General features: G+C 49.3%; 6 protein-coding genes across 6 annotated transcripts; 4 read left to right on the top strand and 2 right to left on the bottom strand.

Annotated features, from left to right (window-relative positions):
- Positions 1-1,231: 1,231 nt before the first annotated feature.
- On the top strand, positions 1,232-4,147 carry FMAN_04544 (putative transcription factor Pig1p; the record flags this gene model as incomplete). The annotated part of the gene is made up of 3 exons (XM_041828736.1): positions 1,232-2,687; positions 2,737-3,016; positions 3,112-4,147. 3 exons carry the CDS (start codon positions 1,232-1,234, stop codon positions 4,145-4,147), a joined length of 2,772 nt encoding a protein of 923 aa, XP_041679569.1.
- A 1,209-nt stretch (positions 4,148-5,356) lies between these two features.
- FMAN_04545 (uncharacterized protein) lies at positions 5,357-6,616 on the top strand (the record flags this gene model as incomplete). Its single annotated transcript, XM_041828735.1, has 3 exons — positions 5,357-5,578; positions 5,637-5,763; positions 5,811-6,616. The coding sequence occupies 3 exons, from the start codon at positions 5,357-5,359 to the stop codon at positions 6,614-6,616; spliced, it is 1,155 nt and encodes a 384-aa protein (XP_041679568.1).
- Positions 6,617-6,806: 190 nt separating this feature from the next.
- Positions 6,807-11,378, bottom strand: FMAN_04546 (uncharacterized protein; the record flags this gene model as incomplete). The annotated part of the gene is made up of 12 exons (XM_041828734.1): positions 6,807-6,833; positions 6,888-7,443; positions 7,499-7,814; positions 7,897-9,232; positions 9,286-10,003; positions 10,049-10,143; positions 10,192-10,362; positions 10,413-10,748; positions 10,807-10,949; positions 11,001-11,028; positions 11,086-11,163; positions 11,226-11,378. 12 exons carry the CDS (start codon positions 11,376-11,378, stop codon positions 6,807-6,809), a joined length of 3,957 nt encoding a protein of 1,318 aa, XP_041679567.1.
- A 2,119-nt stretch (positions 11,379-13,497) lies between these two features.
- On the top strand, positions 13,498-15,271 carry FMAN_04547 (putative HTS1-histidine--tRNA ligase, mitochondrial; the record flags this gene model as incomplete). Its single annotated transcript, XM_041828733.1, has 3 exons — positions 13,498-13,549; positions 13,603-14,804; positions 14,870-15,271. 3 exons carry the CDS (start codon positions 13,498-13,500, stop codon positions 15,269-15,271), a joined length of 1,656 nt encoding a protein of 551 aa, XP_041679566.1.
- A 2,498-nt stretch (positions 15,272-17,769) lies between these two features.
- On the top strand, positions 17,770-19,014 carry FMAN_04548 (uncharacterized protein; the record flags this gene model as incomplete). Its single annotated transcript, XM_041828732.1, has 2 exons — positions 17,770-18,060; positions 18,109-19,014. 2 exons carry the CDS (start codon positions 17,770-17,772, stop codon positions 19,012-19,014), a joined length of 1,197 nt encoding a protein of 398 aa, XP_041679565.1.
- A 607-nt stretch (positions 19,015-19,621) lies between these two features.
- FMAN_04549 (putative CMK1-Ca2+/calmodulin-dependent ser/thr protein kinase type I) lies at positions 19,622-21,018 on the bottom strand (the record flags this gene model as incomplete). Its single annotated transcript, XM_041828729.1, has 5 exons — positions 19,622-19,918; positions 19,974-20,359; positions 20,412-20,568; positions 20,700-20,907; positions 20,975-21,018. 5 exons carry the CDS (start codon positions 21,016-21,018, stop codon positions 19,622-19,624), a joined length of 1,092 nt encoding a protein of 363 aa, XP_041679564.1.
- Positions 21,019-21,066: the final 48 nt, after the last annotated feature.

The raw sequence follows: 21,066 nt of genomic DNA, 5'->3' as shown, positions 1-21,066 counted from the left end.
TCACCTCTAAAACAGTCGAATGCAAGCATCATGAGACCTCATTCTCAAGCAGGAGAGCGGCAAACGCCGCTACTGTGTGCATTACGTGGACTGATAAATGAGGCATTCGCGTCTCATTGGGGTCGATCTATTTTACACCAATAGAACTCGGGCAGTTGACGCCATCACACGTTGACGGGCTTGTGTGTATGCAGGTCCAGGACAGGATGAGAAGGCTCATGATATTAGGAGCGGTCTTGGCACGGCTGAGTCGGCTTCAGGTGAATTGTTAGCGTTGGTGTTTCAGACGATGGATGGATCATGGCGAATCTTTTTTCAACCTCGCGATCAGATAAGGGTCTGTGTCTGACTGTCTAGTGCAGGATTAGACAGAGAGGAAGACGTACGCAGCTAGAACAAGACGTAATAGTTTCACGATGGCTCCCTTGAATATGGAGCAGAGTACGTATGCTCTCAATTTCTTGGCCAGTTGCGGAATATCGCATCCCCATACCAGACCCTGGCCAGTCGACATATGCTGACGACGACATCGGACGTAGCCCAAGTTTCGATATAACTAGCAGGCCATGATAGCGTTTTAGAGCTTTGACTTATCTGACGTGGTACTGTAGGCTGATTGACTCCGATACTGCTGCCGGCCGGAGTTTGGCCAGAAAAGGGACTAGACCTCTCAGCTTAGATCCTGCGGGCCCAATCATATCATGAGGGCATTCCCCATCAAATGAGACCGTTCAGGATTTACATTTTTACCTTTGACTTTTATTAGCATTGGATGGATCCATGACAACTTAAAGAGAGAGAAAAAAAAAGTCGCTTCCTGGTCTCTTGTCACTTATTCCCTGACTAGGCTCCATGTCACTGATCCTTGCACTCTGCACCTTTCTTTAAAGCTTTTTACACTCTTTAAATCCCACGGCCAATCATTTGTTTCCTGCTTCAAGTTCCTGCTAATTTATTATCCGTCACTAAATCCGCCACATTAATTCCGCTTCCAGCCCTACAGCGTTGATTGCTAGCTACCTACCACTCGCATATCTCAACTCCTCACATTGTTGTACACTGTTTTCTATCTTTCTTTTTCTACTTCTCCTTCTTCTTGGGGGTTCGCTCTCCTCCAATATATATACTTCTTCTTCAATGTCAGATTAAGCACCGTTGCGGGCTTAGTAAAGCCTGCTTGCTACGCTACCTACCTACCTACCTACCTATCCATCCAAACGAGTTGCGCGCAATGGCTGGCCCTTCGCCCTCGTCCTCGAATCTTTCTCAGAACATTGATCCTTCACGTTCAGATTCAGCCTCAGTTTACCCTGCATCTCAATCATATCCCCCTCCTCCTGTGCCGGTGCCGTCCTCAGGAGATTCAGCTGGCGGCGCTTCCTCACTAGCGAAGCCAGAGAAAGGGCTTGCACTTTACGCCTGTGGTCACTGTGGACGGCGTTACTCGAGGCCGGAGCATCTTCAGCGCCATGTTCAGACCCATACTTTGGGCCGTAGATTTGCCTGTTCGATTTGTGGAAAGACATTTGCGCGTGCTGATCTCAAGAAGCGCCATGAGACCAACCATGAGAACGACGACACCAAGAAACGCAGGCGTACGACTTCTCTCAACACCGGCAGGGTTACCCATGCCTGCAAGGCTTGTGCCACCGCAAGGGTCAAGTGTCAGGAGGAAAAGCCTTGTCAACGATGCGTTCGTCGTGGCTTGACCTGCGTCTCGTCAGAGGCAAGCTCGTCTGCAGCCATGAACCTAGTTCACTTGTCTGCCAGTGCTCGTTCCAAAACACCTGCTGATGATGAACACGATAGTAGCAATGCTTCCGCGGAATACGCTCCCACCAGCTTTCCTGACCCGACTTCTTACCCCGCTGGTCAACCATCGCTGTATGGTCAGAATACTCACTTCCATGGACATTCTCGGTCAGCAACCCCAAACACTGGGGATCTACCACCCAGCTCAGAAGCTGGATCTTCCAGCCAAGCCGGGACAGATCAACTTCCCTTTTGTGATTTTCTTCGGGATGTCTTATACGAACACCAGTACGACCAGTCAGCCAGGATCCCAGAAAATCAAGGTCTCGCAGTACTCAACTTTTGTAATGATAGTAACATGGAATTGTCAGACATGGACTTTGGGTTGCTGGATCATTGGAATACGGACGGGATGGCCAGCTCGGCCCCAGTACAGCAAGAGACCCCCAAAAGCCCCATCGACATGGACCATATGCGGCAGAATCTTGTCACAGCCTGGGATGTGTCTCCATGGCGATGGGACCCAGTAGCAAATGACAACGCCTTTGGCGAGCAGGGAAATCTACCAGTTTCGAAAAGAGATGTGGCTAGTATACAGGCTCAGGCTTCAAAGGGGGGGTTCAGAAGGGTCGTTGACCAAAAGCTCGATTTCGCCGCTCGTGATGGCGTACTAGCACTGGTCTTGGGGGCCTGTCAACCTGATACGATGTCGAGCCGCATCTCAGGGTCCTTTCCTTCAGCAGATCTTTTGGACACCATGTTGCATGTATTTCTCAACTCGCATACCAACCAGGTCTCGGATTACATACATTTCCCGACCTTCAAGCTCAATGAGCAAGAGCCAGAATGGATTGCGGGAGCGGCAGCTGCTGGTGCTGTGTTGATCCCCGTACCGACTCTGCGAAAATTTGGGTATGCTCTGCAGGAGTCCATCCGTATGTATAACCAGTTCGGAAGTTCTTCTTGTCTCTGACCTTGAAATAGGAATTGTTATGCCCAGGCGTTTTGAAGAAAACAACGAAGAAATCCTCAACATAGGCCTCATCCAGGCTATTGTTCTGGGTCAAGACACGGGTCTTTGGAGCGGCAATCGACGGAAGATGGAAATTGCAGAGTGCCACGTCAACATCCCCGTGACGATGATGCGATATCGTGGCAAGTTCCAGAGGTCTTCGTATCCGATGCTTTCAGTCACACCAGCGGATGAGGGTGCGAATCTCGAGCAAAAGTGGCGGACATGGGTCGAGATGGAGAAGTGGAAACGGTAAGTATTTGCGACGCTCTTGTCTTTCCTCTCCTTTACTTTCCTTTTCTCTTCTTCTTCTTCTTTCTGTCTGTTATCAATGCTGACCACGCCAGTTTTGTGTTCCATCTTTTCCTTCGAGATAGCCAACAGTCCATGACAGCTCTGACGAACCCCGTCATGTCATACGCTGAACTCACCCTCCCCTTACCTGCATCTAAGGAATTGTGGTGCGCAAAGACAGCAAAGGATTGGAAGGATGCGTACTTAAGACGAGAGGCTGGACACATGAAACGGGCGCCGTCAGTTGGCGATCTATTCCGCGATCTGAACCTCCTTTCAGAGAATCGACATCGTTTGGATGTACAATTTTCAGCAGCAATCTATCTTCAGGCCTTTTGGCTCCTGATCTTAGAGTATAGAAATCTTTGCTCGTCTTGCAGAACACGATCATATATCCAAGACACGTATGAAGGCTCCAGTTCATTGCTAGCTGCACGACGCCACCAACTGCTCCAGGACCTGCAGGCTTTCAAAACCACAACCACGAACTGGCCCGAGGTCACAGCCCAAGAACGCCTGTTGCTCAATCAGCTCATGATGGCCTTGCATATATCTATGGACGACTTGCAGCTCTTCGCAGGAAAAGAGGGAGATGAACAGGCACATCGGACATTCCCTGTGCTCCAGCAATGGGTCGAAAGTGTAGACTCTCGGGCAGCTATATGGCACGCCGGCCAAGTTCTTCGATTTGCCAAGCTCTTCCCTTCAGCTCAGTTGAAAAACTTCTACGCCGTCGGTGTACATCATGCGGCGCTGGCCTTGTGGACGTACGGGGTGATAACAAAAGCCGGGAGCCAGCAGGATATGTCTTCTCAGCATGACAAAGTCTACATCGATGGCCCGGAAGCGATGAGCGTGCAGCAGTACATTGCTACGGGGCAAGGCGTGCCAGTCATTCGAGGACCGAACCAACGCAATGGAGCAACTGAGGCATCAGTTGAGAATCCAAAGACGACCATGGAGGCTGTTCACGATATACTCCTAGCCAACTTCGGTGGAGCAAACAGAATGGCTCCAGCGATTGTGGAAAACCTAAGCATTTTGATACGGCAACTGGGAAATGTTGCTTGGGCAGTAGGGCTAGGTTAGGGAGTCTGGGATTGTCATGATGCGATGTGTATAGTAGGATGAAAAGTTGTTATGTTTACTCGGTCTGGGGCCAAAATTGAAGTTGATAATACCCGCATATCTACCTAAAGTACATAAGCTCATCAAGAAGATTAGACAAAAAATAGGTAGGGAAAACTCCTCAGCAGCAGGAGCAGTAATAGAAAGGATCTAAAGCAAATAGAGAATGTCAGTCATGCCCCTGCAACTGGTCAAGGTACATCCTCTCAGCATTTAGAGAGCTTCATTTGACCCTAGGTACTCAACATAGTCAGCCTACGCCATAGCCACAAACAGATGCTGAGCATGAATTTATAAATATAAGCGGCTTTATAGAGTCCAGCCAGCTGTCTAACAGCGACAAACCGGAGCCTAGACACCCAAATAAAGACATAACTTTCTGCTCTACCGTAAGAAAAAAACAACCATGAATACTGCATACCTTGTTCGGCGACGTCCATCTAGAGACAGTTGCCACACTTGATGAAATGTCTAGAATCGTGGTATATCAGAAACAGTATTCACTACTAGGTAGGTAATCTGAAACACTCACGCTTTAGTAACTATAAAGTACAATATAAAGCAACCATACAGGTATCCAAAACTACCTTATTGGACACTCTAGCTCGCGTTAACTTTTATAGACAAAAATACCAGGCATTATTGTCAGCCAATAAAACAGAGACAGATTTATCACATAGTAAATATCATAATAGAGGGTATCACAAGCTCTTGGGTGTATGTCGGTACTGTAGGTGGGTACCTATTTTTAACCTCCGGCTCAGCCGGCGGCGCTAGCTCAGCTCAGTCAGTGGAAAAGCCCGTAGGTATGGTGACGTTACCTTCGGTATCCCTCAGACCGACCTGCAAAGCTGGAACGCTTTTTGTACGGAGTACAGCATCCTTTATTTTATTTCTTGTCCCTGTCGATCACGTATTTCCCCAAAAAGGCGAAAAGAGCTATCACATGCTGAGCATTTCTGCTTTATCACTGTGACTGTATCGTTGGCTCAGCCCTACCTACGTGCTACATACCTTACCTTGTACCTACCTAGGTACTTAATCAACCAATCTCACAGAGTGGCTGAACAAGTGTTCACCCTTTCTCTTCACCAGCCAGCCCATCATCAACTTGTACTTTTGCTTTCTGCCTTAGCCTTAGCTCTTCTCGCCATCCAGTATTCTACAGATATGTCTCCTCAAGATACGCCAACGGCCCTCGTGGTCACAACGACTGTTCTCTCAACTGTTGCCTTTCTCGCCATCGCCCGCGCACTTCTCTACCCCGTGCGCCCGAAAACCATTCGCAATCCGCTCAAGGCGGGCGTGTACGACAAGGCCAATGCTGATAAGTTGAAGAATCTTGTTTATCAACCTGATCAGTTTCCTGGCGCTCGAGATGTCGAAACCCCAGTAAGCAAGCCACTATCTCGCGGCCTGATACCCAGAACTATGTTGACCACAGACTTAGTACGGAAGCATACGTGTTTACGAGTTTGGCCCTGAGAATGGTGAAAAGGTCTTCTTTGTGCACGGCATCAGCACTCCCTGCATTACTCTCGGGCCTATAGCTCTTGGGCTCGCCAAACGCGGCTATCGTGTGATGCTCTTTGTAAGCTTCTTGCTACCTACTCGACGTCTCCAGCTGGACTAACATCTCTCGAGGATCTCTTTGGGCGTGGTTTCTCCGATGGTGTCGCTGATATTCCACACGACGCCCGTCTCTACGTCTCCCAAATGCTTCTCGTCTTGGCTTCTAGCCCTCTTGCATGGACCGGTACAAACGCCTTCCGCCTTGTTGGCTATTCTCTCGGCGGTGGCATCGCAGTTCACTTTGCTAATGCGTTTCCTAACCTCGTACGCGACCTTGTGCTCCTCGCGCCTGCAGGTCTAATCCGCGCCTCCTCCTTTGGCCGCGTCTCTCGATTCCTCTTCGTCTCTGGCCTAGTCCCGGAGCGCATTCTCGCCGTTGCTACACGCAGTCGTCTTCAAAAGCCTATCGCGGCTTCAGCCAAGCCACCTCCCAAGACGCCCATCGAGGCAGTCACTACGCCACCACTCAATGTTGCCGAGGCAGAGGTGGTTCCAGCGTCCGGCGAGGCCGTTACGCCGTTGGAGCAACGTGTCATGGAGTATGTGCGCTGGATGGTCACCCATCACAGTGGTTTCGTCCCCGCGTTCATGTCGAGCATTCGCTTTGCACCCCTGACCGATCAGCATGACGCCTGGGCCAAGTTGTCCAAGCGTGCTCCTGGCACTACAGCTATTTTACTAGCTAGATCTGACGAGATTATTGACCCCGATTCCTATCGCCAGGATGCACTATCTCTCATTGGCGGTGAGCACCATGTCTGCTGGCGAATTCTTCCAGGGAGCCATGATTTCGTTATGACGCATGCGGGAGACATCCTTAGCGAGATTGACGACATGTTCAATACTAAAAGGGTGTGATAATGATCGTGTTTTATTGTATCTCTGTTTGATGTCTTCTACAGCAGGGCTCCAGACATTTACAAAAAGCGAGAGCAGGGAGTTGGGTTCAGGAGTTTGCTATATTCATGCCCTCTGGTTTCCGGGATAGAATATAGAGTAGAGAGCGATTTACGGAGTACATGCTTTAATTTTGCACTCGCTTTCGTTATTAACGATCTAAGGCTTGACTTTGACACTATATTCGATTAGCACACTCCCGCCATTTCAGTCGGCGAGCAAGAATACTCACCATGTTCCAGTAGACGCCCCGCCTCTTGAGTAACTCTGCATGGCATCCTTGTTCCAATAACTGGCCATCTCCCAGGACAAAGATCACATCAGCATTCTGCACTGTGGCCAGTCGATGTGCTACCACGAGCATCGTGCGTCCTTCACTAGCTCTTTCGAACGCCGACTGGACTAGCTTTTCGCTTTCTGAATCAAGGGAGCTCGTAGCTTCGTCGAGAAGGAGGACTTTTGGGTCGCGAATCAGAGCGCGAGCAATCGCCACGCGCTGCTTCTGGCCACCTGAAAGTGATACACCACGTGATCCAATATTTGTATTGTAGCCCTCGGGCAATGAGACGACAAAATCGTGGATCGAGGCATCACGGCACGCTTGGTGTAGTTGCTCATCGGTGATTGCTGAGGGGTCGACTCCGAGTAAGATATTCTCCCTGATGGTGCCCTGGAAGAGGGTGGCTTCTTGAGCCACGAGAGAAAAGTACTTTCGGTACTCGTACAGGTTGATATCGGTAGCATCCTTGCCATTCAGGAGGATCCGGCCCTTGTCCAAGTCGTAAAATCTGTTTCTTCAGCCACGGCACGATGTATGTAATTGCAATGGATGTCAAAGCCTACCTTTCCAGTAACGAAATGATCGATGACTTTCCTGAGCCTGAGGCGCCTACGAGGCCAGCAAACTGTCCCTTTTCAATCTTCAGGCTCAATCCTTTGAATACGGGCGTGCTCCTAGTCGGGTACTTGAAGGCGATGTTTTCCAGCTCAATCGACATTCCACCATCTGTATCTGGGATCTCCTGCGAGGTAGAGACCTTGTCTCGCGGTCTGCTCTCTCTCATGTTTAGAATACGATTCGCAGCTGCAGAAGCCATCGCACTGTTTGGTCCAAAGCCAAGGGCTTGCCCAGCTGCCTCGCTTCCATTTGTAATCGCCACTGTGAGATGTAAGCAAGGGTCAGAAGCGTTTGGGTCTCAGTCTGCACTACTCGAATACAGAACGTCATAATGCTCACTTACTGAAACAGACGAAAAAGGCAACTAGACCAATTTCATGTCTTGATAAAAGACGACCTCCCCACCAGAAGTTCAGAGCTTGACATGCCATACTGGCACTATCAGAGAAACCAAAGAGTAAGCTCACCCATCTGGCTTTTCTGTATGCTGATGCAACGTGTTCGTTGAGTAAGTTCTGATATCGGAGGCAAATCGAATCCTCCAGTGTCAGCGAAGTGACAGTTCTAAATGCTCCTATTGACTCGGATGCAAACTTTGAGCTCTCAGCAAAGACATCATTGTTCATCTTCTCGAATGCCAGCTCGTATTTGAAGCGCCAGTACGCTGAAACGATCATTATGGGCAACACGACACAGCATGAGACGAGAGCTAGTTTCCACGCGAAAGCGAACGCAATGGATATTGCTCCAACCACGTTGAAGAGGGCGACAAAGACACTAGCCATGTTCAGTCCCATCAACTCCTCAAGTTGCTTGGGGTCCTGGCCAAGCCGGGACGTTATTGTTCCATGAGAGTGGTCTTCATGGTCAAAAAACGATGTTTTCTGAAACATTACCGCATCAAAATACTGCTTCTGGTATTTCACGCGTATCGTGGATGACATCCGAGTGGCCACGAAGACAACTACAAAGTAGCTGATTCCAATTCCTGAAGCCAAGACGACGAACATGAGCGACCAGAAGTTGCTCCCGGATAGGTTCGAGTCAGTCCCTATGTCGTTGAAAGAAACAATAATCTTCCCAAAGATCCATGCCTGTAGTGGTACTCCAGCTCCCACACAGGCACCGGCAAATAGAGTCAGAAAAAACGCTGGCCAGACATTCTTTGACTCATAGAACAGTCGACCAAAGCTTGCAAAGAAGTTCCGCGCCTTGTCTTTAGAGGCCTCTGTCGACGTATCAACCTCGGAAGCTGCAACACTCGTCACGTTGGCCAGGACGGGCTTGTCCTCAGTTTCAGCCGACTCATCTCCTGCATCTGTGGGTTCTCCGAGCGATAGGGATTGTGCATGCACAAGCCCTGAGTAGACTCCACCCTCGATCGTCATGAGACTGTCATGTGTACCTGATTCGGCGACTTTGCCCTTCTTCAAGACGATGATACGATCTGCTTTCTTAATGGTCGACAATCGATGGGCTATTGTGATAGTGGTCCGGTCTCTCGCAGCTCTGTCAAGGGCCGCCTGGACGATCCTCTCACCACGGACATCAATAGCACTAGTGGCCTCATCCAGTATAAGTATACTTGGTTTTCGCACGATAGATCGTGCAATAGCCAACCTCTGTCTCTGTCCACCAGAGAGTTTGGCACCACTATCACCAACGAGTGTGTCCAACCCCTTTGCATGTGTTAGCCTTGATGGGTTTTCGCCGAGGTTTGGCCACAACTTACATCTGGCAGTCGATCAATGAACTCGTCGGCGAATGATTCTCGACAAGCCTCCCTAACCAGTTCTCTCTTCCTGTCCTCGGTCTCATTTTCCCATGGACTTCCGATCAGACCATAGGCAACATTCTTATAGATCGTATCGTTAAACAGAAATGGCTCCTGCGAGACGAGACCTATCTGGGACCTCCACCATTTCAAATCGATGTCGTCCAACAATTGGCCTGCTGTCAAGATTCGCCCGTGGACTTCAATAGGAGGTCCTGATTCTTCAGGCTCGTTATCAACCACGTTTTCTGCGTCGACATCTTCATCACTCTCATCTTTCTTGTTCTTGCGACCCCCTTTTTTCTCTTTCTCAATGACCTTGGCAAGGACGTGTTGATCCTGTAAGGTATACCATCTCTGAATGAGCCCAACAATGGTCGATTTGCCTCCCCCGGACGGCCCGACAATCGCATTGATTTTTCCGGCCTCTATACGCAAGTCCAGGCCATCTAGCACCTTGACGTGAGGCCGGCTAGGGTAAGCAAAGGTAACATCCTCGAAAATGATATCCTGTGTCGAAGAGACTTCGGGATCCTTCAGAGTACCCTTGGCAGGCTGCGGAGCGTCGATAACAATAAAAAATTCGCAGGCTGCCACGGTGGCTTTCCCAACAGCTAGCAGCGGCGTAGATGTTCGTTCGAGGGAAAGTACGACAATCATAACAGAGAGCAATACGCTGGAGCTATCAGCATAGTATCATTTGTCATATGGACGGACTCACACAAGGACATCTCCCACGTTGTCCAATCTTCCTTCAGAGTAGGACTTGGCACCAAACCAAAAACAAAGGGCGAAGCCAGCATAGAGCCCGAAAAACTACGTATGTCAGCAGCTTGAAGTTCAGTCACCATCCAGGTTACTCACTATCAAACCAAGTTGTGAGCCGACAAGCGGAGATAGAAGTTTACCATGTTGGCGGGTTTCCTCGACGAACTGGCCGTATCGCCTAGAAATGCGTGATTCTGCACCACACGCGGCCACCATCCTGACGCTCGCCAAAGCTTCGCTGGCAACTGCACCAGCTCTGCCCTCTGCCTAATTCTTGGTCAGCAGTCGAGGTTTTTGAAGGGCAAGGGCACCGCAACCTTTGTGATGAGCGCATTAACCTTGAGTATCATGGGCAGAAATGTTCCCAAGACAAGGAAAAGGTATAGGATGATTGAAGATGTGACAAGAGTCAGGGACCAGTTCTTGACGAATGCTACAATAATCGCAGCTACAATGGTTGAGTTGTATTCAACAAAGGTGCCTAGTTTTTCTGATATGCCTAGCTGTAGGACATTGGCCGTAGAAGTGATGGTGCCTGTGGCATAGCCTGGAGGCATTGAGTCGAGGACATGGATAGATTGACCGAATAGTCTTTGTAGGTAGTGAAGTCTGATGGCGGATGATAGCCTGATGCCTATCATGCGGAAGACGAACTAGTGGTGGTCAGATCAGACCGAGTGCTTGGATGAAGAGTCAGTTGATCGATCATACCTTGTTGATAGAGTTGAGCACGAAACGACCAAGAAACAGAGCGAACATATACAACGCCAACTTATCGATGCTTTTGTTGAATTCACTTTGCGATGTTGTGCTGCCTGGCATAAAGTATTCTGTAAAGTTGCCAACGAATTGTCCTAGTAATGGTCAGGGACAGATTCAGAGCTAGGAATTGTGAATACGTTTACCAAAAACTACATTCATTAATGGCAGCGTCTAAAAGACGCGTTAGCTAATGATCTTGTCTTGATACCGAGGTTTGGAGCAACTTACAATCCCTGCTCCAATGCTTGCAAAAAAGCCTGCAGCATACGCAAAGAAATCCCATTTTGTTGCGTAGGAGAATATCCGCTACAAGTTATGGATGTTACAAGAGAGTTATTGATACATGGCGCCGTCAGAGGGTTACTCACCAGGTAATCTTTGAAATTTGCTGTCCGCTCAGGTCGGGTCTTTGCCTTGGCTTGCAACTCGTCTTCTTTTGCATCATTTGTTAATGGGCCTTGAGGCTCCGAAGAAGGAGAGCTGGCAGACTTCTCGCTTTTGTCATGATGATCAACAGTCATGATAGCGTCGAAACTCAGACACCTTCACGTATGGGGTCTTGGAGACAGCAGATTCAATATTTCAGATGAGGGGCAATCATGGAAGTCGGGAGCTCTCAAAGTCGCGCATTTGCTAAAAGAGTAATCTGAGTAAAGGAAGAAGAGGGATGGATGGTTGGCTGATATAGGCAGACATCAACTGATGCACTTCATACGAGACTGTAAGTACTAGGTAGTTACAGTCCAGACTTGTTTAAGGTACTAAGTTAGTATATTACCGTAGTGGGAAGTCGTTGATACGAGATACGAGACCAGCAGGCATTAAGGGAAAAACTGGTGATTCTTGACGTGACAAGAGCTTTAAACTGACGGTGGTCGATGAAGGGTGCCTATGGTGATCAACGACTCAGGAAAAACAAGTGTATTCTGTCAGATCTATATTTGAGACTGGACTCGATCTTTTGAACACTTTTCATCAACCAATCCCTGTCTGTCAGCATGCTAATGGCTTGGTCACCACAGACCATGTTTTGACTCGGGGCCTGTGAAGAGGGACCGAGTACGCGTACATATATGGAGTTGTGTGATATTTGATGCAACTAGTTAATAGGTACCTAGGTATGCAAGAAATCTTGCCAAATAAGCTTATTTAGCTTATTTAACCGCTTACAATGAACTATCTCGCCTATCGACTCTCATGAATATGAGAGTCGACAATAACCACGAGCCTGTACAAGTCGTCTGTCTGCCTAGATGCCCGTCATGGACTTGGTGAACTGACCTGCCCTGCTACGTACTCCTTAGGTCGGCCCAGCCAATAGCGCCAGCTTGATATGATACCAGTCTCTAATTTCCATCCTCGCTTCGGGTAAGCTCTTCGGGTTCGGATCGAATCAAGATTCCGATCCAATGTGAGTGTGGTGGTGTACATGCCAGTCACAGCACTCGAGTACCATTTCTGGGGTATGGGGTCCAAGGAAGGATGACTTTAAATCTGATGCGTACCTCAGTGAGCGTCCCGTGATCTCAAGAAGCTTGGGATGAGGCTGATGCCCCGTTTCTTAATTATCGTGTGTGCCGGATTGTCGCATTGGACAAGTCTGAATGGTAGGATCACTTCCTACAGCATGATAAGTCTCAGAGAAATGCATTCAATTAACTTCCCCCAAAATATACCCAGGTATTAAATACCTGAAATTTACCTTCGCGATGATGAAGTGGAACAATAGATTGCTACCCTATAATGCAAGCATCTGATAGAACGACAGTAGCAATTGGATATATATACTAACGTTAGGTATCCAGTTATTTCTTATGTAAATATCTATTATGGAGTCCTGAGTCCTTACATACTGTAATGAGTAACTACTTAACCAGGTATGCTGATGATATCAGGTCGCTTTTTGAGTGAAGCCTCAAACGGCGTCGCTTGATTAAATTCAGTGCTCTATATAGCAAACCTTGAACTTATGTTAATACAATAGTTATGGTCTCTTCCCCATATATGCAAGATCCCTTCTCTCCAGGCTTTCTTACACGTTGCAGTCATATTTCTTTCAATTTGTACTACCTACTAAGTTATTGCATCTAATAATACCAAGGTACCCGTAAATCAAAGCCAATTAGTGCAGCGTTGGCTCCCTAGGTAGCATTTCGGGCCATAATCAGTAAGGTATGCCCCACCAACTCTCTCGGGCCAGGCAGCCTAGGCTACCTTAAGGTATTCAATTGCTTCTCCTACTGGAAAGGTTTTATTGCTGGCTGTACCCAAACGTGTGACGCATAGGTATCCCGTCTCGCCGCTCGCATGATGAGCATCGGCCGCCTTTTTTGTGGTGAATTCCAAAGCTTCAATTTCCTCTGAGCGCGTCGCGTCCTCGCATCGAATGATAGGGAGATGAGGCCAAAACAAGCCACAATCAAATCCCTTTCCCTCAGCCGCATTACGGCAAGACCACTGTCGTCCACACCTGCCTGTCGGTGTCCGCCTTCCTGCCTTGCTCTTACTCGGAGGTATCGTCATTCAAGGTTCCTCAGTCTCGACCCCTCCATCACAGTCTTTTCCCTGCCCCGCTACGCTTCTTCTTCCTCTTCCCCTTCAAACCCCACCACCACTCTAGAGTCTCCCACATCACTCGAAATGGCACCCAAGAATAAATTCGAGCTCAAGACCCCCAAGGGTACAAAGGACTGTAAGTGATCTAATCAATCGTACTACAGAGGTCATTCCTTAACACCATCCAAGGGGAGGGGAAGGATATGGTTATCCGTGACCACATCTTCAACACCATCACCCAGGTCTTCAAGCGCCACGGAGGAGTCACGATCGATACCCCCGTCTTCGAGCTCCGAGAGATCCTCGCTGGAAAATATGGAGAGGACAGCAAGCTCATCTATGACCTTGCTGATCAAGGTGGTGAGATCTGCTCTCTGCGATATGACTTAACTGTTCCCTTTGCACGCTTCTTAGCCATGAACAAGCAGATTCAAAACATCAAGAGATATCACATCGCCAAGGTCTACCGCCGAGACCAACCTGCGATGACCAAAGGTCGCATGCGAGAATTCTATCAGTGCGATTTCGACATTGCCGGCACCTACGACCCCATGCTGCCCGACGCCGAGGTCATCCGCATTATTACAGAAGTATTTGAGGGACTTGGTTGGAACGGTGGATACACGATCAAGCTAAATCACCGAAAGATTCTTGACGGTATTTTCCAAGTCTGTGGAGTCCCTGAGGACAAGATCCGCACCATTTCCTCGGCCGTCGACAAGCTTGACAAGCTGCCTTGGGCTGATGTGCGAAAGGAGATGACCGAGGAAAAGGGACTTGACGGTGATGTCGCTGACCGAATCGGAGAGTGGGTTGTTCTCAAGGGCAAGCAGGATCTGCTGCAGAAGCTTCAGAGCACAGAGAGCTTGGCCGCAAATGAATCCATGAAGAAGGGAATGGAAGATCTTGCTCTGCTGTTTGAGTACCTAGAGGCCTTCGACTGCCTGGATCGAGTTTCTTTTGACCTCAGCTTGGCTCGAGGCCTCGACTATTACACCGGACTTATCTACGAGGTCGTTACACAGGGCTCTGCTCCTGAGGTCACGCCTGGGCAGGAGAATGCTGAGTCTAAGCCTTCCAAGAAGAAGGGTAAGAAGGGCTCTGAGGATGACGACCGTTCCGATGACCCCACAGTTGGCGTAGGAAGCGTGGCTGCCGGTGGCCGGTACGACAACCTTGTTGGCATGTTCTCTGGCAAGAGTCAAATCCCCTGCGTCGGTATCTCCTTTGGCGTTGACAGGATTTTCTCTATCACCAAGGCCAAGATGGCCGCTGAGAAGAATGCTGCTGTGCGTAGCAATGATGTCGATGTTTATGTCATGGCCTTTGGTCAGGGATATCTGAAAGAACGCATGTCAGTGTGCGCCAAGCTATGGGAGTCTGAAATCAAGGTTAGTTGACTTTTCCCACGAACCTTACTATTGCACGGAACAGAGGACTAACTGTGCTATCACAGGCAGAGTTCCTTTACAAAGTTAAGCCTAAGCTGCCCGCACAATTCAAGGCCGCCGAGGCCAATGGTGTACCATTTGCCATCTTTCTGGGCGAAGATGAAGTCAAGTCAGGCAAGGTCAAGATTAAGGAGATGGGACTTCAAGAAGGCCATCCTGAGAAGGAGGGTATTCTTGTCAGTATTTCCGACATGGCCAAGGAGATCAAGGTTCGGCTTCAACGCAAGCGGGAGCTTGACGAGATGACCAGGCAAGCCGAGGGTCTGAGGGTTGTCCATGGTATCAAGGGCGATGAGGTAAAGGATGCGGAGAAAGAAGTTGAGGATGCCAACCCTGAAACCACACCAACAACAGTTGAAGCGACTCCAGGAACGGCAGAGCCACCTCACAGCAATCCGACGCCATGAGATCTTCGTGACGAACCTCGATAAAACAGTTAAAACGATGGCCGTGGCGTTAAGTCTTAATAGAAAGGAAGATCATCTCACGAAGCCACTGTTCACATGAATGGATGATTCCACTTATTGCCAATCATGGGCATCAAAATTGGGGAGACTCGTTGTTCCGTGAAGCCAATCGTAGTCGCCTGTTTTTCTGTTTCCCCTTTGCCTAGCGCAGCCACGTTTGTTCCCCTCTACAACAAACACTATGACAACCATGTGCTTCCGATCGACACAGCGGTGCTCTAGGTTCCTCCTGTCTGTTGAAAGCATCCAGCCTCCAACGCTGGGGCTTTTGAGAACGTTACCACGAACGGGCAACAATGGAGACTGCGTATGTCTTGTGAGCAAAGAGGTAAATATCCATTTACGGAATGAAATGGAAGCCAGGCCGCGACCAATCCCTCCCCGCTTACGGCTCCAGCCGACGTTCTCGAGCAGAGAGGCTTGGATGGCGACCCCGAAGTTGAAACAAAGACGAACACAGGACTGGAGAGACTACCATAGCGGCACAAGCCTAGGGAGCCTTATTCTACCAGAGACGCAGGTACCGGGTCGCACGCACCCAGGACGTGGCGGATCAATAGCCGCATCCGCAAGTGACCATTACACCAGGCGAACCTGCAGTCGCAACCATCGTCAATCAAGTCGAGAGGGGGCTCTAAGTTTCTGCTGCTACCTGACCACCCCTGCATCAGAAGGGCAACTCTGAAGTTTGGTTCAAGTGTCTATTTAGACGGCCTCAGGATCCGACCTTCTGGAACCGAGACACTGGCGTATGTCGTTCACGCCACAAGGCCGACAAAGCCGAATCGAGTGACTGTAAGTGCAGTTCGATTGTGTGCATTTTTGCTCTGTGTTGTGTAATAATGTCTTATCCATATCCCCCTCTTTGCATCGTCTTTTCCACCTGTCCCGTCTGTGGAGGGATATGGTGCTTCCTTGAAGATGGGTTTCTTTTCTTGTCCAGCCTATCAGCCCAAGTAGGGCTACTAGGGAGTGAGGGAGAAAAGAGCGAAGCAAGAGTGAGGACGGCGCGACAAGTGACGGCCCGGTGGGTCCCCTGGGCCGGACCACGGAAGTCTCTGAGGCTCGCGAGGCCGGCGCGGCACCACTATCCCCATTTTGGCTTGATTGGTTCCCATAAGATCGTGGGGCCGCTCTGCTCTTCTCGCTGAGTTTTCCTCATTACTCAGTAGTAGGGATAGGAAATAAAAGTATAGAAAGACCTTGGAGTGGTGCAATGTTAGCTGGATACGAACCATGCAGTTAGGGCATGGCCCAACACATGAGTAGCTGAACAAGGCCTCAAGAACAAGATCAGTCCTTCTCTTCAAACAGGGGGAGGGCTGATATTGAGGTTGAACCTGTCATCCCCGGATCGTGTGTGCTATGTGAGCCCATGTCGAGTTGTGCTTATATCTATCTGTGTTAGTGTCTGTTGGCCCGAGGACCGACGTATGACAGACACTCTTGGCCGTCACGTCTCAACTTCCAACTCACACACTATCTACTTTGAGCCGATTTTGCTACCCTTTGTTCTTTTATGCCATGTTATTTGCCCTCCGCCGGGACCTCGATCTTTCGTAGTGTCTGACCAAAAACGACTCAACGGCATCATCGTTCTCAGAACTATTTCGAAACCGCCTGGCAACCAGCGAAGAGCTCGGCGCCGCTGACACAAAGGACGAGACCCAGCCCAGCAATGATCTTCATTGCCCAGAGATCGGTATTCCCGACGACAAAGTAGTATCGACGCTATAATATTTGATTTGTGCTTGTCACCTGGACGACTTTGGCACTGGCTAGATGGTTCATCGATGTGGCGTTTATATGCTCAACACCAACCGCTTTCGGATATCTTGAATTCCAGTCCATCTCTTAACTACCCGCAACCACCATCATCGCACAGCTTTCAGTATTTTCGACTTGTTTTCGTCTTCTAATTTGAAGTCACTCCTTAATCTGCTTCAGAGGCTTTGATATTTGTCTTTACTATCTCGACGAGTCGTCAAGACTTCGTTGTACAGCTCTTACAACACTGGGGCTCCCACTTACACCTCGTTTCACGAAACTATTTTCTCGATACCTTGGTTGTCTTACCAATCAATTTATGGGACAACTCAAAATTGTCTCTCTTTGCCCCTACCTGCCAGGGGAGACCATCAAAGACACTTTCACGTCACAAAACCTTTAGTGCTCTGTCATACCTAGGCCCCAGTTCGAATACACTCATGAAACTGACCACGAGGAGCTGAGCTGATAAGGCACCATTTTGGCAACAAAATATTGGCATATTGGCCACACAAACCTTGGCCACGCCACGCGCGCCGCCGCTCTCAGTCCGGACTCTTATATTGTAACGCCCCCAGAGCAGCCCCCCCATCCATTCGCCTCTAGACCACGACCATAACCCCAGACACGAGCCTTCGGGCTACCTTGACTGAAGAATATTACCTGTCATCATGGCTGCTTTGCTGCCTCAACCAATTCATACAGCCACTTCGTCGTCTTGGCCTTCACGAACATCATCATTATCCATGTCGCCACGGATGGAGACATGTCGTGCTTCAGTCACAGAGACTAACTTGCCAGAATGGCTTCCCCAGGCTCTGTCAGAGACTCTGCACGTTCTGCCTTACACTTCAGATGAGTGGGCGAAGGTGATCTCGGATGTCAAGAGAGAATATCTTAACCGCCGTTATCGCCCCTGTGCAACTCGCTGCAGTGAAATCTTGGACAATCTCAAAGATTTCGTAAGTTATTCTTCATTAACAATGGTCAAAAAATTCTAATGAGATCAGAGCATTGTTGAGCCAGCTTACCTTATATATCTTCACTTTTACGCAGCCAACTCACAAGAGATGCTTGCTCGTGCACTTCATCAAGCCGCCCCAGCACGAACCACACTCCTTAACCAGGCTCGTGACCATTATCAACGTGCCTCAACACTCATCAATGCTGCAGACTCTACCGTTGGTCCAGCCTTGTTGAGAAGACCGTCTGGCACTACTACAACACTGCCAAGCCTCCACTCTGCCGATAGCTCTGTGAGCTCCTATGTATCGTCAACATGGACCTCGTCTCACAGTGTATCTCCGGCATCATCTATCTCGTCTATCCAAAGCGTGCCCGCTTCTAAGCGTAAGAAGAAGCGAGTGACTTTCAGCGACGTGCCCATGGAGCTTCTCGAACGCCCGGATTCACCAACGCTTGGCCTAGGCAGCTTTTTAGGACCTGCTCGTTCAACATCTCCAGAAATTTCCGGGAGAGATTCATCTGCTGTACCAGCACCTCTACGGTCATTGACCCAGGCGCCTCGGTCAATCCTCGCTCCACGCTCAGCACAAAACGAGGTCTCCCCTTCTACAGACTCAGAGCTCGATCCCTTCCGCCATGCTCGCTCTGTTCATCGCTACAGTGCCCTCCTAACGAGCCTGCAGCGCCAAGTCTTTCGACATCTCAGCTTCATTGAGACAGAGCTCGGCCAGCAGCACACCACCCCTCCGTATGAAGACACACCTCCGTCGCCTGTTACTGTGAACACGGCCACTTCTGCGTCCGGTATGCTGAACGCTGACAAGACGCGTTCACCGGAGCTACAGGCACGGATAGAGCGACTCCGCGCAAAAGGCTGGGAACGCAAGCGATTCGACGCGCGTCGGTATGCCGAACTTCGTGAGAGTGCTTCGGCAGACATGAACGACTAAACTCTACCCATTTCAGTCGCTAATTGGTTATTTTTGTCGACACAAGGTTTATGAGAATGAAAGTGGAGGATGCCTTTCATCGTATGTATGCTTATGAGATTCAATGATATAACGAGGAGCATGCAGCAGGTTCGAGGTTACGCTTGACGCGTGGCTCGGGATTGAATAATGACGGTCATTTGTATTAGCACACCAAAGACTGGATCTTTAGCTTGTTACTGCAGAGAAGTGAAGGGAAGATCACACAAGATTGTTGGTCAACTCGGAGGCTACCAATATAGAGCATTTATCTACTCAGCACTATGATCTGCGAGAAGAACATGGAATTCATTTGGGTTATAACTTATCAGGGGCATTCAATTTCCACCTTTTTTAGACCCAAAGAATATTTCCGAAACAAATCACAACGCTTTCAACCCAAGGAGTCGCAACACTCTTTGCGACCAATTCCGACTCGTCTTTTCCATCCGTGTTATTGCCCTTTCTTCGTGCATCTTGCGAGGACTTAGGCTGCTATTCATCTCAGCGTCGTGCTAAGGTAGCCTACCGTGATGCTGTCCAATATATGTGAACATGCTGCAATTGATTGAGATCCTCGGTACATTTATTAACCCTGGAAACTTCGACGCTTGGCATCCTTTTCGACCTCTTGAGTGACACGGAGAACTTCCTTCTCCTCCTTGTCGTCGGCGAGCTTTGCTCTGGCAACCTCGGAGAAGATAGCTGAAAGATCCGAATTCTCCGGGTCCTCCTCCATAGCTTTGAGCTTCTCGATACGTGCTTGGAGCTTGATCTTCTCGATGATGCGCCTGAATCGGCTTCTGGCGCGGAAAGACTTGATCTCGGGCAACAAGTTGTAGTCGGTAGCGTTCTTTCCGGTGAGCCAGATATGACCCAAAGCTTCCTGTATCGCGAAGTTAGCCCAAGCATTTCCCCTCGTGACGACGGTGATGTTCTACTTCGCTGGTCCAACGCTGATCAGCATCTGGGTTGATTAGATGCAAGATGAAGTCTTTTGCATCGTTGCTGACGTCCTTCCAGTATCGCTCGTGGAAGACCACCGAGTTCTCAGTGCACTCCCGGATAAGGTCCTGGAGGTTCTCACTGCGAAAAGGCGAGTAACCACAGAGCAAAGTGTAAGTGATGACACCCATGGACCACATATCCACAGGCTTTCCATGGCCTTCCTTCCGCATGACCTCGGGGGCAGCGTAACCGAAAGAGCCAGCCATGGTCTTCAGAGACTCGCCTTTTCCGTCGAGCATCTTGGCAATACCGAAGTCGGCCAAGACAAGGTCAGAATCGGGATCTTTGCTGAGGTAAAGGAGGTTCTCGGGTTTCAGATCTGAAAACCGGGTTAGTTGGTGTCAAGAGATGTGCCGTTTGAAGCACTGTACCTCTGTGAACAATGTTGTTCTTGTGAAGGAAATCGACAGCAAGTAGAATTTGCTTAATAGTCTCAGCGGCATCCTTCTCGGTGAACTTGCCCTGCTCGCAAATGCGGTCAAAGAGCTCACCGCCGGTAGCAAGCTGCGTCACGATATAAAACTTGTCCTGAAGGCACGAAAAAGGTGAGCCACATGGAACGTGGGAAACAGAGAGGGAGAGCAGTGATCTGGGCCAGTATTTCAAGAACCTGACCTGAGCGGGGATCGGGATAGAGAGTTGGGGTGGGATGAGCTTACTCTCGACTCGAACCAGTCAACAAATTTGACAATGTGAGGATGCTTGAGTTTCTGAAGCATCTCAAGCTCGTCATAGACCATCTGTTCGTTTCCCTTTACATTTCGCTTGAGAATTATCTTGACGGCAACCTTGCCAGTTGGGCCATCAGCCTCCCGGACGACTCCATATGTTCCAGCTCCGAGTGTTCGACCAAACCTGTACTTAGCTCTATAGAAGAAAGTATTTGTTAGGAATCATCGGATTCGTGATCGAGGTCAGGGGATTTCGGGCGCACTTCTTATCGTAGCTCTCCGGTTGGCCATGAAGCCTGTTCAACATGCCGGCGACTGCGCATGACGACCGTGGTCAGCGTATAATTCGTGGTAG

Source organism: Fusarium mangiferae, assembly GCF_900044065.1.
Source record: "Fusarium mangiferae strain MRC7560 genome assembly, contig: FMAN_scaffold003, whole genome shotgun sequence".
In the NCBI taxonomy this organism is placed as follows: domain Eukaryota; kingdom Fungi; phylum Ascomycota; class Sordariomycetes; order Hypocreales; family Nectriaceae; genus Fusarium; species Fusarium mangiferae.
Note: the sequence above shows the minus strand (reverse complement) of the source record. Positions and strands in the feature narration are given on the sequence as shown.